Source organism: Macrobrachium nipponense, chromosome 21 (assembly GCF_015104395.2).
Source record: "Macrobrachium nipponense isolate FS-2020 chromosome 21, ASM1510439v2, whole genome shotgun sequence".
In the NCBI taxonomy this organism is placed as follows: Eukaryota; Metazoa; Arthropoda; class Malacostraca; order Decapoda; family Palaemonidae; genus Macrobrachium; species Macrobrachium nipponense.
In genome coordinates, this window is record NC_087212.1 from 18,363,607 (window position 1) to 18,378,297 (window position 14,691).

The 14,691-nt window shown below is 42.5% G+C and overlaps 1 protein-coding gene across 1 annotated transcript in view; it reads left to right on the forward strand.

Moving 5' to 3' along the window:
* LOC135197817 (transmembrane protein 223-like) overlaps nt 1-14,691 on the forward strand; it is a 61,876-nt gene that overhangs the window by 36,564 nt on the left and 10,621 nt on the right. Inside the window, exon 2 of the mRNA XM_064224950.1 lies at nt 4,260-4,402. Within this exon, the coding sequence (XP_064081020.1) occupies nt 4,260-4,402 (143 nt within the window). The remainder of the gene's footprint in view (nt 1-4,259; nt 4,403-14,691) is intronic.

Here is a 14,691-nt window from a genome sequence, read left to right on the forward strand (position 1 = left end):
GAGCTTATCAGGGAAGCTCACTCGCAGTCCGAGAACGACAATCTTTTCCGGCGTCTGAGAGTTAAAGCTCACGAGGTTAGAGCAGTGGCAACTTCTTTAGCCTTTAGAAAGAATTTATCTTTAGCTTCGATTCTTCAGAGCACGTTATGGAGATCGAATTCGGTTTTTGCGAGTCATTATCTCAAAGAGATAGAAACGGTTTTCGAGAATTGTAAAACGTTAGGTCCGGTGGCGGTTTCTGGCATGGTGTTGGGAGAAACGGCACAGGGGTCGTCACCTTTATGCTAACTTTTCACCTTGAATAGGTTGTCGAGTTCAAGGGAAGCTGGGGGTACTGAGTACCTGGGATATTCACCAGTCTGTTAGGTCAGATTTTATAATGGTTGGGTATATATGTTTTTAAATCTGGTGTTGGTGACAAATGTTTTGTATGATTGAATTTCTGGTCTTAGCCCAGGGCAAGGGCAATCTTTGTTGTTACTATCCTCCGTCAGTCAACCTTGACTCGCTTGAACTACGGAAGGATTCCACTTCTGTAGATGCTAACTTTGGTCAAATTCCAATTCCTCTTCAATATTAAGAAGAGCACCGACCAGAGGCAGTAACAGTCTGCTGTAGCTCTCTTACAAGGTAAGGTACAACAGACACCTTGAGTGTTTACTGGTATTGTAATAAATGTAACCATTTAGAAATACTAGTGGTCCACTGAATCCCACCTTCCCATAAATGTGTAATCAGCTGTATAATTGTTCGGTAAGACACTACAATGAAAATGAAATTTTCATTATTAAAATGAAGTTTTAATGTATACTTACCGAACAATTATGATTATACCCACCCTCCTCCCCTTAGGTGGACGGACGGGCAGAAAGAATTGGATTCACCTGGGCAGTTGTACCTGGTTCTCCCGCGAGTGGAGGGAGATGACGTCATCACCACCAGTGTTGGTGACGCCTACGCGCTAAATTTGAATTTAGTCTCCTGCCGCTCCTGGAAATCACGGCTGTATAATTGTTCGGTAAGTATACAATAAAACTTCATTTTAATAATGAAAATTTCATATTTGGATATTTACATATTGTTAAAATAGACCCACCCAGGCTCCCCACAACTTAGTGGGCTGTCAAGGAGAATTCTGACGAGGTAAAACATTCGAAACACACCTGGTGGAGAACAGGTAAACTAGACAGTCATCTGGGCGGCCATTTGATTTTTTGTTAGAATGCCAACTTGCCTAATTGGCCGGGAGATATAGCTAAATTTAACAGTAGGTAAGTATCCAAATAATAAATTTTATTATGAAAATTTATATTATCAGAAGAATTGGAAAGACACTGTATAAGATTAATTTTTTAAAAACTGTCATTATTTTCAACAAAATATTTTGTACAGTATGTATGTATGTATGTATGTATGTATGTATGTATGTATGTATGTATGTATGTATGTATGTATGTATGTTGATTTATTATTATTATTATTATTATTATTATTATTATTATTTGAAACTATTCATACTAATATATACATGTACCATGAAAATTCTCTCAACTCAGTAAGAGAGAGAAGAGTTATGCTTACTTAAAAGAGTGAAATGGAAAGGTTATTTTATTTCTTTAAAATAATATCACATGTGAAATTTGTAATTAGTGATATTATTATTATTATTATTATATTTGAAAATAATACTAAACATAGTACAGTGGGCCCCCCGTATTCGTGTTCTCCGGATTCGCGGACTCACACATTCGCGGATTTCTCTCTGGAACATTTCCCTGCCTTATTCGCGGAAAATTTGCCTATTTGCGGTATTTTTCTATGAGTAATATCCACAAATTCCTGGTTTTTTGTACCAGTTTCATCATAAAATGGACTTTTTGTGATAAAACTATTATAAGAATCAAGTATAAAATTTTTAGTGGGTTTTCTTAAGTTTTAGCTGCCAAAATAGGAGGTTGTAAGCATTTTTATAGGGGTTCCAACTATTCGCGGGTTCTAACTATTCACGGGGGTGGGTGGGGGGTTGCTCTGGTACGTACCCCCCCGTGAATACGGGAGACCACTGTATATAATACGTACATGTACACACCTTAGAAATTCTCACCTCAGTAGTAATAAGAGAGAGAGAGAGGGAATTATTATTTTTATTATTTAATGTGATTTAATTTACAAATAAAAGCTTGAAAACCTATAAATTACATAAAAATTAAACAAATGCTTTTGCAGGGTTTCTTGAGGATTTGAACATCACCTGTCTCTTAGTTAGGTTCCTGTGAAAAGTTCGCCATTGTGAATCTGCCCAAGTCGAATCACATAAAATTAGGTATTAATGTACTAACTTACCCAAGAAAGAAGTGCCCAAGGACATCTCTCCTTCTGGCCTCATGAGACGATCGGAAGGGTGTACTCTGCAGCAGGCGATGACGACACCTGTACACTCCGCATGAGAGCTCACGAAGTCAATGTCTTGGTCTGTTCCTCGCATTCCGGAAGTGTCTGTCAGTTTGAAAGCAGGGATGTGGTCTCATCAGACCACACTTATGTCTTTCTACCTTCGGGTTTTTGCCCACACATCCTTGGAAACCCTTTTCCTTGGACCTGTGGTGGCTGCTCAACAAGTTGTGTTTTCTTACCTGGCTCCTAGAAAGGGACAGGTAGCATCTCACCTAAGGTGTGTGGTTCTGAAAATGAGAGGGGTTATGAGAATGACTAGCTTCTCCTCCTCCTCCGTCCTTGTCTCCCTGCTTCTCTTCCTTCGGGCAGAGAATGGGACTCGAACCGACACTTGCTGAAACTGGCGTCTGGTGTGGTAAGCTTACACATAAGGCAACGGTTCTGTTTTTCTTTCCTAGAATCATAGAAGTAATTCTGTTCCTTCCTCTAGCAAGGGGAGGGATACCTTGGCAATAAGACAAACCCTTTTCTGGGTTTTGCCTTACTACCTCTGACTCTTTAAGATCCTTCCTAACCTATTTTTGTATGAGTTATGATTCCTCACTCATTAGTAAAGGTTCAGAAATCGGACAGTTGATCTCTCAGTTCCAATACTCCGATCAATATGTCAAAGGCACGGTACATACTCCTCTTTGCTCTTTTTACTAGGAGGAGTAGCACAAGTGTGGCGAACTCCAGTCAGTTCAGAGACTCGCTCAGATTCCTCCCTCCAACCAGTAAGTCTTCTTAATGTAAAGGACTGATGGTTTGTATATTGTGTTGAAATAAATCCCAATGTTTTAAAGTAAATTGTGTTTTTCATAACTATACTACATTTTATTTTCCCTAACTATACAAATCTTAGGTCCTTTACATTACATTTATGCCCGCCTCATCCCATCCCACAATCTGAAACCTGAGCCTGAAAGGCAAATTGGAATGTTTACATCCGGGCAGGTAGTTACTGCCTAACCACCTTGTTCAAGAGTTTAACAGCCATTTACAGCTTCACTGTAAGTAATTCCCAATGTAAAGGACCTGAGGTTTGTATAGTTAGGAAAAATACAATTTTCTTTAAAAAGTTGTGATTTGCCAATTTGCTAAATGAAGAAAACATGTTTGGCATTGCTCTGAATGGTTACACATAATAACTTATTAGCTTAAAAAAGAATGTTACCGTTTAGGTAAACAAAAATAATCACAAAGTAACACCAAAGCAATTAAGGATTGGTCTAGCCATGTGAAAACTTTCAGTTCAGTTCAATATCAGTTTTTCTTTAAATCACAAAGACATCCCAAAATCACAAAAATTCAGCAGCCTTCTCCACCAAGTTTCTGTTGCTAAGTCACAGATTCATGCTTCCTTAAGAACAAAATTATCTCATCTTTCAAGCAAATTGTAGGGGAGGGCTCTCTTGTGTTGTCTGTCAGATCTATGAGAAAACTTGTCATTATTAGAATTACATGACAAACTGGAAAATAATTATTATATACATACAGACAAATTGGAAAATACAAAAAATTGTTTCATAAATGTAAACTTCGATACCAAAGACTGTGGCTTATCAGTAACATTTCCAAGAAAGTTCCTTTGAAATTGGTTATGCTTAAATGACATGCATGGTGCTTCCCTTCTATGAACCATGACTAAACGGTTACAAGCCACTGATTGACCGGAGATTTAAAAACTTCCTTCAACAGGTCAGGCATTGTATGTTGGAAGGGATGACTTTATGGGCAAATTACATAGTACTATTTAGATTCTTCAAAAAGATCCTTTTATGATATTCAACTTCTTATTATGCAATATTTTTCCTGTATTTCAGGGTGGGGTACTATGGCAATCGCATGGATGTATACACTTCGGTGTGTAAGATTCCTGGTATTAAAGAAGGGTGGGGCAAATGTGATGTTTGTGACATTTTCTCCATTTAATCGGTACAAGTCCTTAACTGTTCCCTTAAAAGAGGTAAGTTGTTACTGTTAAGGAAGACACTGTTTTTTGGCACATACATTTGTTCAGCTCGTTGAGAGAAAACAAATATTATACTTTCTGTGTTATATTTATTAGGGAATTACAGTACAGTATATTGATATTGAGTACCACAAACTCAAATAGTTTTCTTAATACTATAGAAGTGTTGGTATTAAAAATGATGGATACCAGTTGACATTGCAAAAGACATGAAATTGGCAGACTTTCACAGAACAGAATATGTTAAATATGTAAAAAAAAAAAAGTAAAAAAGTGAAGTAATGAATACAGTATATTCATAAAAAGGAAAAGATGACAAAATTAATACAGTATATTTATAAAAAAAATCAATAGAAAATAATAACTCATAAGTGTGTACATACAAACTAGGAAATTATAAGCGATGATATCCAAACCCAAGGCAGTGGAGGGTCATAGTACAGAAGTTGTGGTACAGATAAGTTTTTGAGAACATTGGCAGTGCATTATGGTTAGCACCTAGTTTAAGATGATTAGGCTAAACTTGGGACCTAAAATAATGTAGCAGCCATAAATAGTAGTACTGGTATTCTTGAGTTATAAGTAAAACAACAAAAATTAAATGTTGAGTGTCCCCAGCTGTGTGGTGGTAATAAGTAAGATAATAGTACTCTAAGATTGGAACTTGAAGTTTCTGTATCCAACAATTTAATAATAGAAAAATAAAATAATTTCCTCAAGATAAACATGTCTTCAAGAACAGTGAATTTTTATTATAGAGTATGTACATTTGTTCTTACACAAATAAGAAACCTTCATTGTTCATACGCGAACAAACCTTCAGTCTTAACAATAGGTTTTATTGTAGTGTCTTACCGAACAATTATAGAGCCGTGATTTCCACGAGCGGCAGGATACTAAATTCAAATTTAGCGCGTCGGCGTCGCCAACACTGGTGGTGATGACGTCATCTCCCTCCACTCGCGGGAGAACCAGGTACAACTGCCCAGGTGAATCTAATTCTTTTCCTGCCGGCGTCCGGTGAACATCGGTGGTCGGTGCGGTTGGATGACTTTGCTTCGCTTTTTTTTTCTGGTGGAATTGATCTTCGGAATTGGTGAAGTACTCTTTTTTGGCGTTGTTGTTATTTTGCTTTTTATTTAGGCGTTGCCATGTCGGATTCTAGTCCGTCGGGAGTTAGGTTTTGCATCTCAGGATGTAAAACTAGATTATCCAAGTTAGAATATGATTCTCACACTAAATGGGTTAAGTGTAGGGGACAGGTTTGTTCAGCAGATCGAACATGTAACGAGTGTAGTGATTGGACTGATTCTCAATGGAAGTTTTTTAGTTCATACTCGGAGAAATTAGCTAAAGACAGAATTAGAAAAGCAGCGCTTAGGGAAAGTAGACTTAGCTCTGCTTCGTCTTGCGATGCATCTGTTCCTTCTGTTTCTCCTCAAATTGTTATGTCTCCTTTAACTACACCTCCTATTCCTCCTACTAATCCCACTTCTCCGGCTTCCCGTGTAGTTTCTTCCGACACCATTGCCAGTCTGGAATCGAGGTTAGATCAGAAATTTTCGGTACTAGCGAATACGGTTTTGCAACTTGGTAATTCAGTTAAGACGTTTTTGGAGAAAGCGGCCTCAGGTAAGAGTGTAGTTGAGGGTGCGTCTGTCTGTCCTGACACGTCTCCTAGACAAAGGTCACTGTCCAGCTCCCCCGCACCGGGGAGAAGACATACCGGAAGTCCAAGGGAGTCGATCGGGATTTTGCCCACAGACAGGCGCCTCTCTTGTTGAGCCTGTTGCGCCTCAACAGGGCTCGGTTAAGCGTTGGAAAGGTGTTGCGGTCAGGACGCCTTTCGAATGATTCAAGCGATTCGTCTCCGGTCGCGCGGCGCTCTTGGCGAGATTCGCCCGTTTCGCGTCCCTTAAAGAGGCGTTCAGGCGCCGATTCTTCGCCTCCTCCAGTCAAGCGGTATAAGGAGCCTGAGAGTAGGGTTGCGCCGCGGCCGTTAGCGGCTCGTTCGTCGCCTCAATCTGTGCCTTTTTCGGCTCCATCTACTAGTAGAGATTGTGGTTTTAGCGCTGTAGCTAGCAGTTCTAAGGGTGTTTCTTTAGGCGCTTTTTCGTCTGTTACGCCTGATGCGCCTGTTTCGCCTCGAATTTCGGCGGCTCCGAGCGAGGCGCAAATAGTTTTTCCGCCTCCTGCTGAACATTTAGGCTCTTCCAAGCCTTCGTTAACTGTTTTTGATTCGTCTCTGGCGCCTTTGCGCAAGCAGTTAGAGATGTTAACCAACTGGATGAATGAGTCCAAGGGTGGTTCGAAACCTTCAGATCCGGTTTGTAGTTCCGTCTACTTCTTCGGCGGTATCGGAGAATGAAGAAGAAGTAGAGGAGGAGGATTCACATCACCTCTCGTGTTATTCACGTCTCCTTAGATTTCTTCTGGTATCTTATCCAGATTATTTTGAGAAAGCGGCTCCGCGCTCCCCAACTTCGACTTTTTTGATGAGGAGGAAAACTTCAGACCCTCTCCTCCCAAAACTTGTTCTATCTAAAGCGGTTAGACATTCGTTGAAAGAGACGGAGAAATGGATGTCTATGAAAAGAGACTTAGGGAAGGCTCTTTTTGCTTACCCTCCCTCTAAGTTGCTTCGTAAGAGGTATAGGTTTTATGTAACTGGGGAAGCTCCTTCTCTGGGAGTTTCTGCCTCCTCCCAGGGAGACTTCTCCAGTTTAATCGACTCCTCTAGAAGATCTGCTTTCGCCGCAGCGAAAGTTTTCTTTACAGCGCCTGAGTTGAACCACGTTGTAAAGAATCAATTTAAACTTTTGGAAGTCTTTAGCTTCCTTGATTGGACTATTGGCGCTTTAGCGGCCAAGATCGAAGACTGTCCTTCTCTTTCCCAGGAGTTAGCGGAGGATTGGATTGGTGTTCTGTCCTGTGCGGACAAATCCATTAGGGATGGATGTGATGAGTTAGCTTCGCTCATCGCCTTTGGTACCCTTAAGAAAAGGCAACTTTGGTGCTCCTTTGCTTCTAAAAAGGTTTACGTCCCAACAGAAGTCTGCTCTCTTGTTTGCTCCTTTTGTGAAAGATAACCTCTTTCCAGACGATGTAGTGTTGTCAATTTCGTCTGCGCTAGATAAGAAATCTACTTCGGATTTACTGGCACAGTCTACTAAGAGACCTAAAGCTCCTGTGGAGACTGTTCCTTCGGTTTCTCCTCTGGCCCAAGCGCCTTTTCGAGGGAGAAAACCCAAGCGCTTCTTTCGGCCGAAATCGAATTTGCGACCTCGTCTAAGGCCGCGGCCAAGGTTAACAAACCTTCCAAATGAAAGCTCGGTTCTTCATGCACCAGTGGAGCCAGGCTGGCTCTGTTTTGGGAGGAATGGGAAAACAGAGGAGCAGAAGCGTGGGTAGTGCAAGTACTCAAGTTCGGCTATCGTATTCCTCTCGTTTCACCTCCCTCGCTCTCACCTGTGCCAATTCCATTCCAGGCATACTCTCCGGGCTCAGACAAATTTCTGGCGCTAGCCGCAGAAGTGGAAGCGCTTGTTCTCAAAGAAGCGATAGAACAGATAGAAGGGGATTTTCCTCCAGGCTTTTACAATCGCCTTTTTGTAGTTCCCAAGTCATCAGGGGGCTGGAGGCCGGTTTTGGATGTGAGCGCCCTGAACTTGCATGTCCAGAAAACAAAATTTCATATGGAGACCACTCGGTCGGTTCTGGAGTCCATCAGACAGGGGGATTGGATGGTCTCTCTGGACATGCAAGACGCTTATTTTCACATTCCGATACATCGCGAATCTCGGAAGTACCTGAGGTTCATGTTCGAAGGCAAGGTGTTTCAATTTCGGGCGCTTTGCTTCGGACTAGCGACCGCTCCTCAAGTTTTCACCAGGGTTCTATCCCCGATAGGAAGCTGGCTACACATATTAAGGAGTAAAGAATCTCCCTCTATCTGGACGATTGGCTTCTCCGGTCGGAATCAGAGAGTCGGTGCATGAAGGACCTTGGAACAACTCTGGATCTTGCCAGAAAGTTAGGAATTCTGGTCAACAAACAGAAGTCCCAGTTGGTTCCATCTCAGAGCATCCTTTATTTGGGGATGATTCTGAATGCTCAAGTTTTTTCGGGCTTTTCTGTCCCCGAAGAGGGTTCAAGGCTGTCTGGAGACAGTTCAGGAGTTCTTGGACAAAAAGGTAAGTTCTGCCAATCAGTGGATGAGGCTCCTGGGCAAATTGACGTCAGTGGAGAAATTTGTGACGTTGGGAAGACTGCACATGAGACCTCTGCAGTTTTTCCTGAGAGCCTCTTGGTGCAGGAAGACACAACCAGACTCGATTACCTTTCTGTCACAGATCAAATAAAAGAGGACCTAAGGTGGTGGCTCTCTCGAGCAAGGTTGGAAGAAGGGTTAGATTTACGACCCATCCTCCCGAACCTACAGTTCTTTTCCGACGCATCGGACACAGGTTGGGGAGCCCTACTGGGAAATCAACGGACTTCAGGAGCTTGGTCGGAGAAGGAGAAGAAGTTCCACATAAATGTAAAGGAACTGTTAGCAATTTTCTTAGGGCTCAGACAGTTTCGAGCTTAGTAGAAGGCCGAGTAGTGGCAGTGCATTCCGACAACTCCACGGCTCTCTCGTACGTGCGGAAACAGGGGGGGACTCAGTCTTTCTCTCTGTACGAAGTAGCCAAGGATCTCCTCCTGTGGTCAAACGAAGCGAAGGTTCAGCTAGTCCCGAGATTTGTTCCGGGAAAGATGAACGTCCTGGCGGACGAGTTAAGTCGTCAACAGCAAGTGTTACCTCTGGAGTGGACTTTGGACAACAAGATTTGTCAGAAAACTTGGCGCCTTTGGGGACGACCGTCAATAGACTGTTCGCGACATCGAGGAACAACCGTCTTCCTCTCTTTTGTTCTCCAGTCCCAGATCCTCTAGCTTGGTCGGTGGACGCAATGCTGTTGGATTGGTCGGGTCTGGAAGCTTATGCATTCCCTCCGTTCGGTCTAATAAGAGAGGTGCTGAACAAGTTCATGTCGCACAGCAATGTAACGCTAACGTTAATCGCTCCCTTTTGGCCCAGGAAAGAGTGGTTCCCGGACCTTCTCCAGTTGTTAGTAGACTTCCCCAGACTTCTTCCTCCAGAGAAGTGGCTTCTCAAACAACCTCACTTCAAGAGGTTCCACCAAAACTTGTCCGCTCTAGCTCTGACAGGGTTCAGACTGTCCGGAATCTTGTCAGAGCGAAAGGATTTTCAAGAAGAGCTGCAGAAGCTATCGCTCGTTGTAGGAGAGAGTCTTCTAACAAACTCTATCAAGGGAAGTGGAGAATCTTCAGAGAGTGGTGTAGAAGTGCTAAAGTCTCTACTTCTGCGGAACCTACTTTAACAGAAATAGCAGATTTTTTCTCTATTTCTTAGGAACTCTAAGAAACTGGCTCCTTCGACGATCAGAGGATATAGAGCCATGCTCTCTTCGGTTTTTTCGACATCGAGGTTTGGATATTTCCTCCAATTCAGATCTGTCGGACCTCATTAGGTCTTTCGAAACCACTAAGCTCCCGCAAGATACAGTGGCTTGGAACTTAGATGTGGTGCTTAAGTTTCCTCATGGGGCCACCGTTTGAGCCTTTGAAGTCGGCTTCACTCAGGAACTGACTAAGAAGGCACTCTTTCTTATTGCACTAGCTTCTGCTAAGCGTGTCAGCGAATTGCACGCTATAGACAAAAGAGTCGGTTTCTCTCAAGGCAATGCTGTATTTTCGGTATCTTTGAAACCTTTCTAGCCAAAAATGAGAATCCTTCTAATCCTTGGCCGAGGAGTTTTGTGGTAAGGAACTTATCTGATTTGGTTGGACATGAGGAGGAAGAAAGGCTCTTATGTCCAGTCAGGGCTATTAAGCAGTATCTGTTTGCCACTAAGGGTATCAGAGGACAATCTTCTAAGCTCTGGACCTCGGTTCAAATCCCTCTCGTCCTCTTTCTAAGAATGCTATATCGTTCTTTATTAGAGAGCTTATCAGGGAAGCTCACTCGCAGTCCGAGAACGACAATCTTTCCGTTCTGAGAGTTAAAGCTCACAGGTTAGAGCAGTGGCAACTTCTTTAGCATTCAGAAAGAGTTTATCTTTAGCTTCGATTCTTCAGAGCACGTTCTGGAGATCGAATTCGGTTTTTGCGAGCCATTATCTCAAAGAGATAGAAACGGTTTTTCGAGAATTGTAAAACGTTAGGTCCGGTGGCGGTTTCTGGCATGGTGTTGGGAGAAACGGCACAGGGGTCGTTCACCTCTATGCTAACTTTTCACCTTGAATAGGTTGTCGAGTTCAAGGGAAGCTGGGGTACTGAGTACCTGGGATACTCACCAGTCTGTTAGGTCAGATTTTACAATGGTTGGGTATATATGTTTTTAAATCTGGTGTTGGTGACAAATGTTTTGTATGATTGAATTTCTGGTCTTAGCCCAGGGCAAGGGCAATCTTTGTTGTTACTATCCTCCGTCAGTCAGCCTTGACTTGCTTGAACTACGGAAGGATTCCACTCCTGTAGAGGCTAACTTTGGGCAAATTCCAATTCCTCTACAATAGTAAGAAGAGCACCGACCAGAGGCAGTAACAGTCTGCTGTAGCTCTCTTACAAGGTAAGGTACAACAGACACCTTGAGTGTTTACTGGTATTGCAATAAATGTAACCATTTAAAAATACTAGTGGTCCACTGAATCCCACCTTCCCATAAATGTGTAATCAGCTCTATAATTGTTCGGTAAGACACTACAATAAAAATGAAATTTTCATTATTAAAATGAAGTTTTATTGTATACTTACCGAACAATTATGATTATACCCACCCTCCTCCCCTTAGGTGGACGGACGGGCAGAAAGAATTGGATTCACCTGGGCAGTTGTACCTGGTTCTCCCGCGAGTGGAGGGAGATGACGTCATCACCACCAGTGTTGGCGACGCCGACGCGCTAAATTTGAATTTAGTATCCTGCCGCTCGTGGAAATCACGGCTCTATAATTGTTCGGTAAGTATACAATAAAACTTCATTTTAATAATGAAAATTTCATATTTCTGGGTCGACCTGTGTTCGCCGGTGAAAAGGTCCTTCTTAATACTTTTCTGATATAAATAATTTCCAAATATACCAGAGAAAGTTAAACCATTGGTATGCAGAGGTTACTACCCTCGCGCGAGCACCTCAAGGGCGTCGTGTATAAAGAAAGGGCGTGTGAAAGCCACTAAACACAGGTCATCTTCCAATTAGATTACTCCTTCGTCAACATATGAACACGGGATGTGCCGACACAACGGTCTCCACCACACCGCTCCGACTCACCCAGTCCCCGCCCGATGCGAGCGCCATCTTACATCCTTCTTTTGGACTCGTGAGCGTTGTAATTGTGCGAATCGTGTCTGTATTTTCCTACGATTTCTGGATTTATTTCATCATGGCTGAAGCTCTACCTTCACCTGGACCAATGTTAAGTACCATAAATTCTGTTTGCTTGTAAAAAACAGCTTATGAATCGGTATTTACACGTAATTTTGGGGTTTTATAGCATGGTACCGGCCATGCGCTCACAACCGATCGTAAACAGCCATGTTGGTTTCGGTATGCCCCTACGTGTAGTTTAAAGATAGCTTTTAGCTTTCCTTTTTAATGCCACACTCGATAGTTCGTCTCACAGAGTGTCTACTGTGCAGATTATATATTCAGTTTAACTTCAGGAATTTGTACGTATTTGCACAGTTTATAATATTGGACCTCACGAGTCCCGTTATTATTATAAAGTAGTCTTGTTTAAGCGAGGAAGAGGGCTCCTTTGGACAGTCAGAAGTAGTGCATATTTTATTAACATCTTACATGTCCAAACAGTTTTTTAAAACGTTGAGAAAAATAAAAATTTCTTTACGGTTTTAGTATATAAGGTGAAATACCGCGTCAGACCATCGGGCCGCGGTTACGGTTGGCCTTTTGGTGTTTTACGCTAGGCCTCTCTTCCTCGCTTACTCATGTCCTTATTTATGAATATCAGTGTATGTAGTTTTATGGTTTATCATAAGGAACTAGTCGTTCATATACGAAGTGTATTACTAAACTATTGTTCTAGTACTGAAAGAGGCTGGAGACATCCCCCTCTTTTCAGTTACCTTGTAGTAGCCCGCTCGAACAATATTACTAACAAGGTTGGATTATTTCCCCCTTTTGTTAGGTCTAAAGTTAAGGACTATCTTAACAGTTCTAAGTACATAGGTTACAGAGAATTGGGGAAAGATGTCCCCCTTCCGTGTGCAAAAGAGGCTGGATTAATCCCCCTCTTTCGTGACCTGATTGTACTTTAAGCTTGGCTACGTATTAAGGTTATTAGGCTTAGTAGTTTAATCTAGATAAACTATTATATTTTATGTTTCATTCAAAAGGTTTTCCATACATGAGGTAGTACCATTCTTGAACATAGTTAGCCTAGCCTCTGTTCTTGGTCCAGACCGATAACATTGTGTCATAGAGTACCACCAAGTGTTAATGACAATGATAACGTAGTCTTGGGAACCACTTTGCTATAGTGTTCCCCGACTTTACCGAAGAATTGACTTTAATAGGTAATTCTGCTTTTGGTGGTACTATACGCTATAAGTTATCGCGAATGGTCCATTAACATCGTGGTTAAGATCAACCACTATCGGCCGCCATTTGCGTTTCTTTCGGTATTCCGCCCAGCATGTTCTATCAAACCCCCCCCTTCCTTTCTTCCCCCGCCATGGCTTGGGGAAGATATGGAAAAGGTGGAGTGGTAGATAATTCAATAAGAATTACCTTACGGAACTCCGTTCGCCGGAGATCCACTGACGGAGACTCCGTCTTATTAAAGGTTACCATTAGAAATGTTAGTTGATTTTATCATGTGGTATGAGATGTTTTGGCACATCATCTCCGGCATTGACTAGTCCGATTGGGAACACCTTCCCCGGTTAGGCTTTCCGTTTTCTCGATATGGTACACATCCTCAGCTCCGGTAATATGGCTCCGGTGATATACTTCACCGGAGATTAGCATGACTAAATATTATTCTATAAAAAGAAATATGGATTTACCTTGTTGATACGATAGTCAATTTCTCCGGAGATCACCGGACATCCGGGATATACGGAATAAAAGTGTGAATATTTCGGTTTAACATACGTTACACTCTCCGTTTAATAATATTAGCTACAACGAGACTGTAGATGCATGCTAAGTTAAGAATACTGGCATGCTCTATTTCTAAGTTAGTTCATTAAGGAGAGTGAGTACTTATTTAAAATATTATATTACAGAAAGTCCGTTGCGCCTTCCAAGGATGTCCTGGGAATTTCAGCGATCCGGTGGGACATGACTGCTGTCGGTCCCACGCTCATTGCTCGATCTCGTTCATTGCTGAAGAGGGCCAGACCCCGTACATGATCTGGTTCCCGGAGTCGTGCGCATGGTGTTTTGAGTTGACCTCAATCTTGTTAAACGATGAGGTAAGATCAAGTAACAAATGGGTATACAATTCTTGATTGTTTGATTAATATAGACATAGTTATAGTTTAAGTGTTAGTCAATGCGACCCATTTATTCCTATCCCCTCTTACAGGCGGATGAGGAGAGTTTGAAGGCAGCCAAGGCAAGTCTCCGACAGTGGGTGTCTGGATTCGGCCGTAACGCTCCACAAGGTTGCCCTTATGTGTTGGATAACACTCTAGCTACCCGTCTGTTTCCCCGGTTTCTCCGTCGGCTGGAGAAAGAGTGAAGTAGCGGCTCCGATTATAGAAGCCATTCGAGCGCTATGGCTCCAAACCAGGACGACCAGCAACTGACGGGAGATGTGGCTGCTCTAGACATCCATCTAGAACCGATGGATGAGCAGGTAAGTGGCGTAGAGGTTCCGGCAGGATCCTTCATTTCTCCTACCCCCTCTTCTTCTTCCTCTTCTTTTATAGGCTTCGATAAATCTGTTCCTTCACCTTGGGAAGGTTCTAGGTCAGTCCGACCCAAGGTGAAGCCTTTGAAGGCATCAAAGCCTTCATCAAAGGCGTCTAAGTCAACTCCGTTGGCGAATCAGCGTCGGGTCTCCGCCCCTAGGCCATCGACGCGTATGATTCTCGCCAGCTGCCAAGGCACCTCCTCCTTCTAAAGGACAGAGGGGTAAGTCCGCTAAACACAAGACGTCGGAGCTTGACTTGCAATCTGACCTCCTCGTAGACAAACTTTTATCAAGGTTTAGAGAGGTAGTGGATGAGAGGCTGGATGAGAGAATTC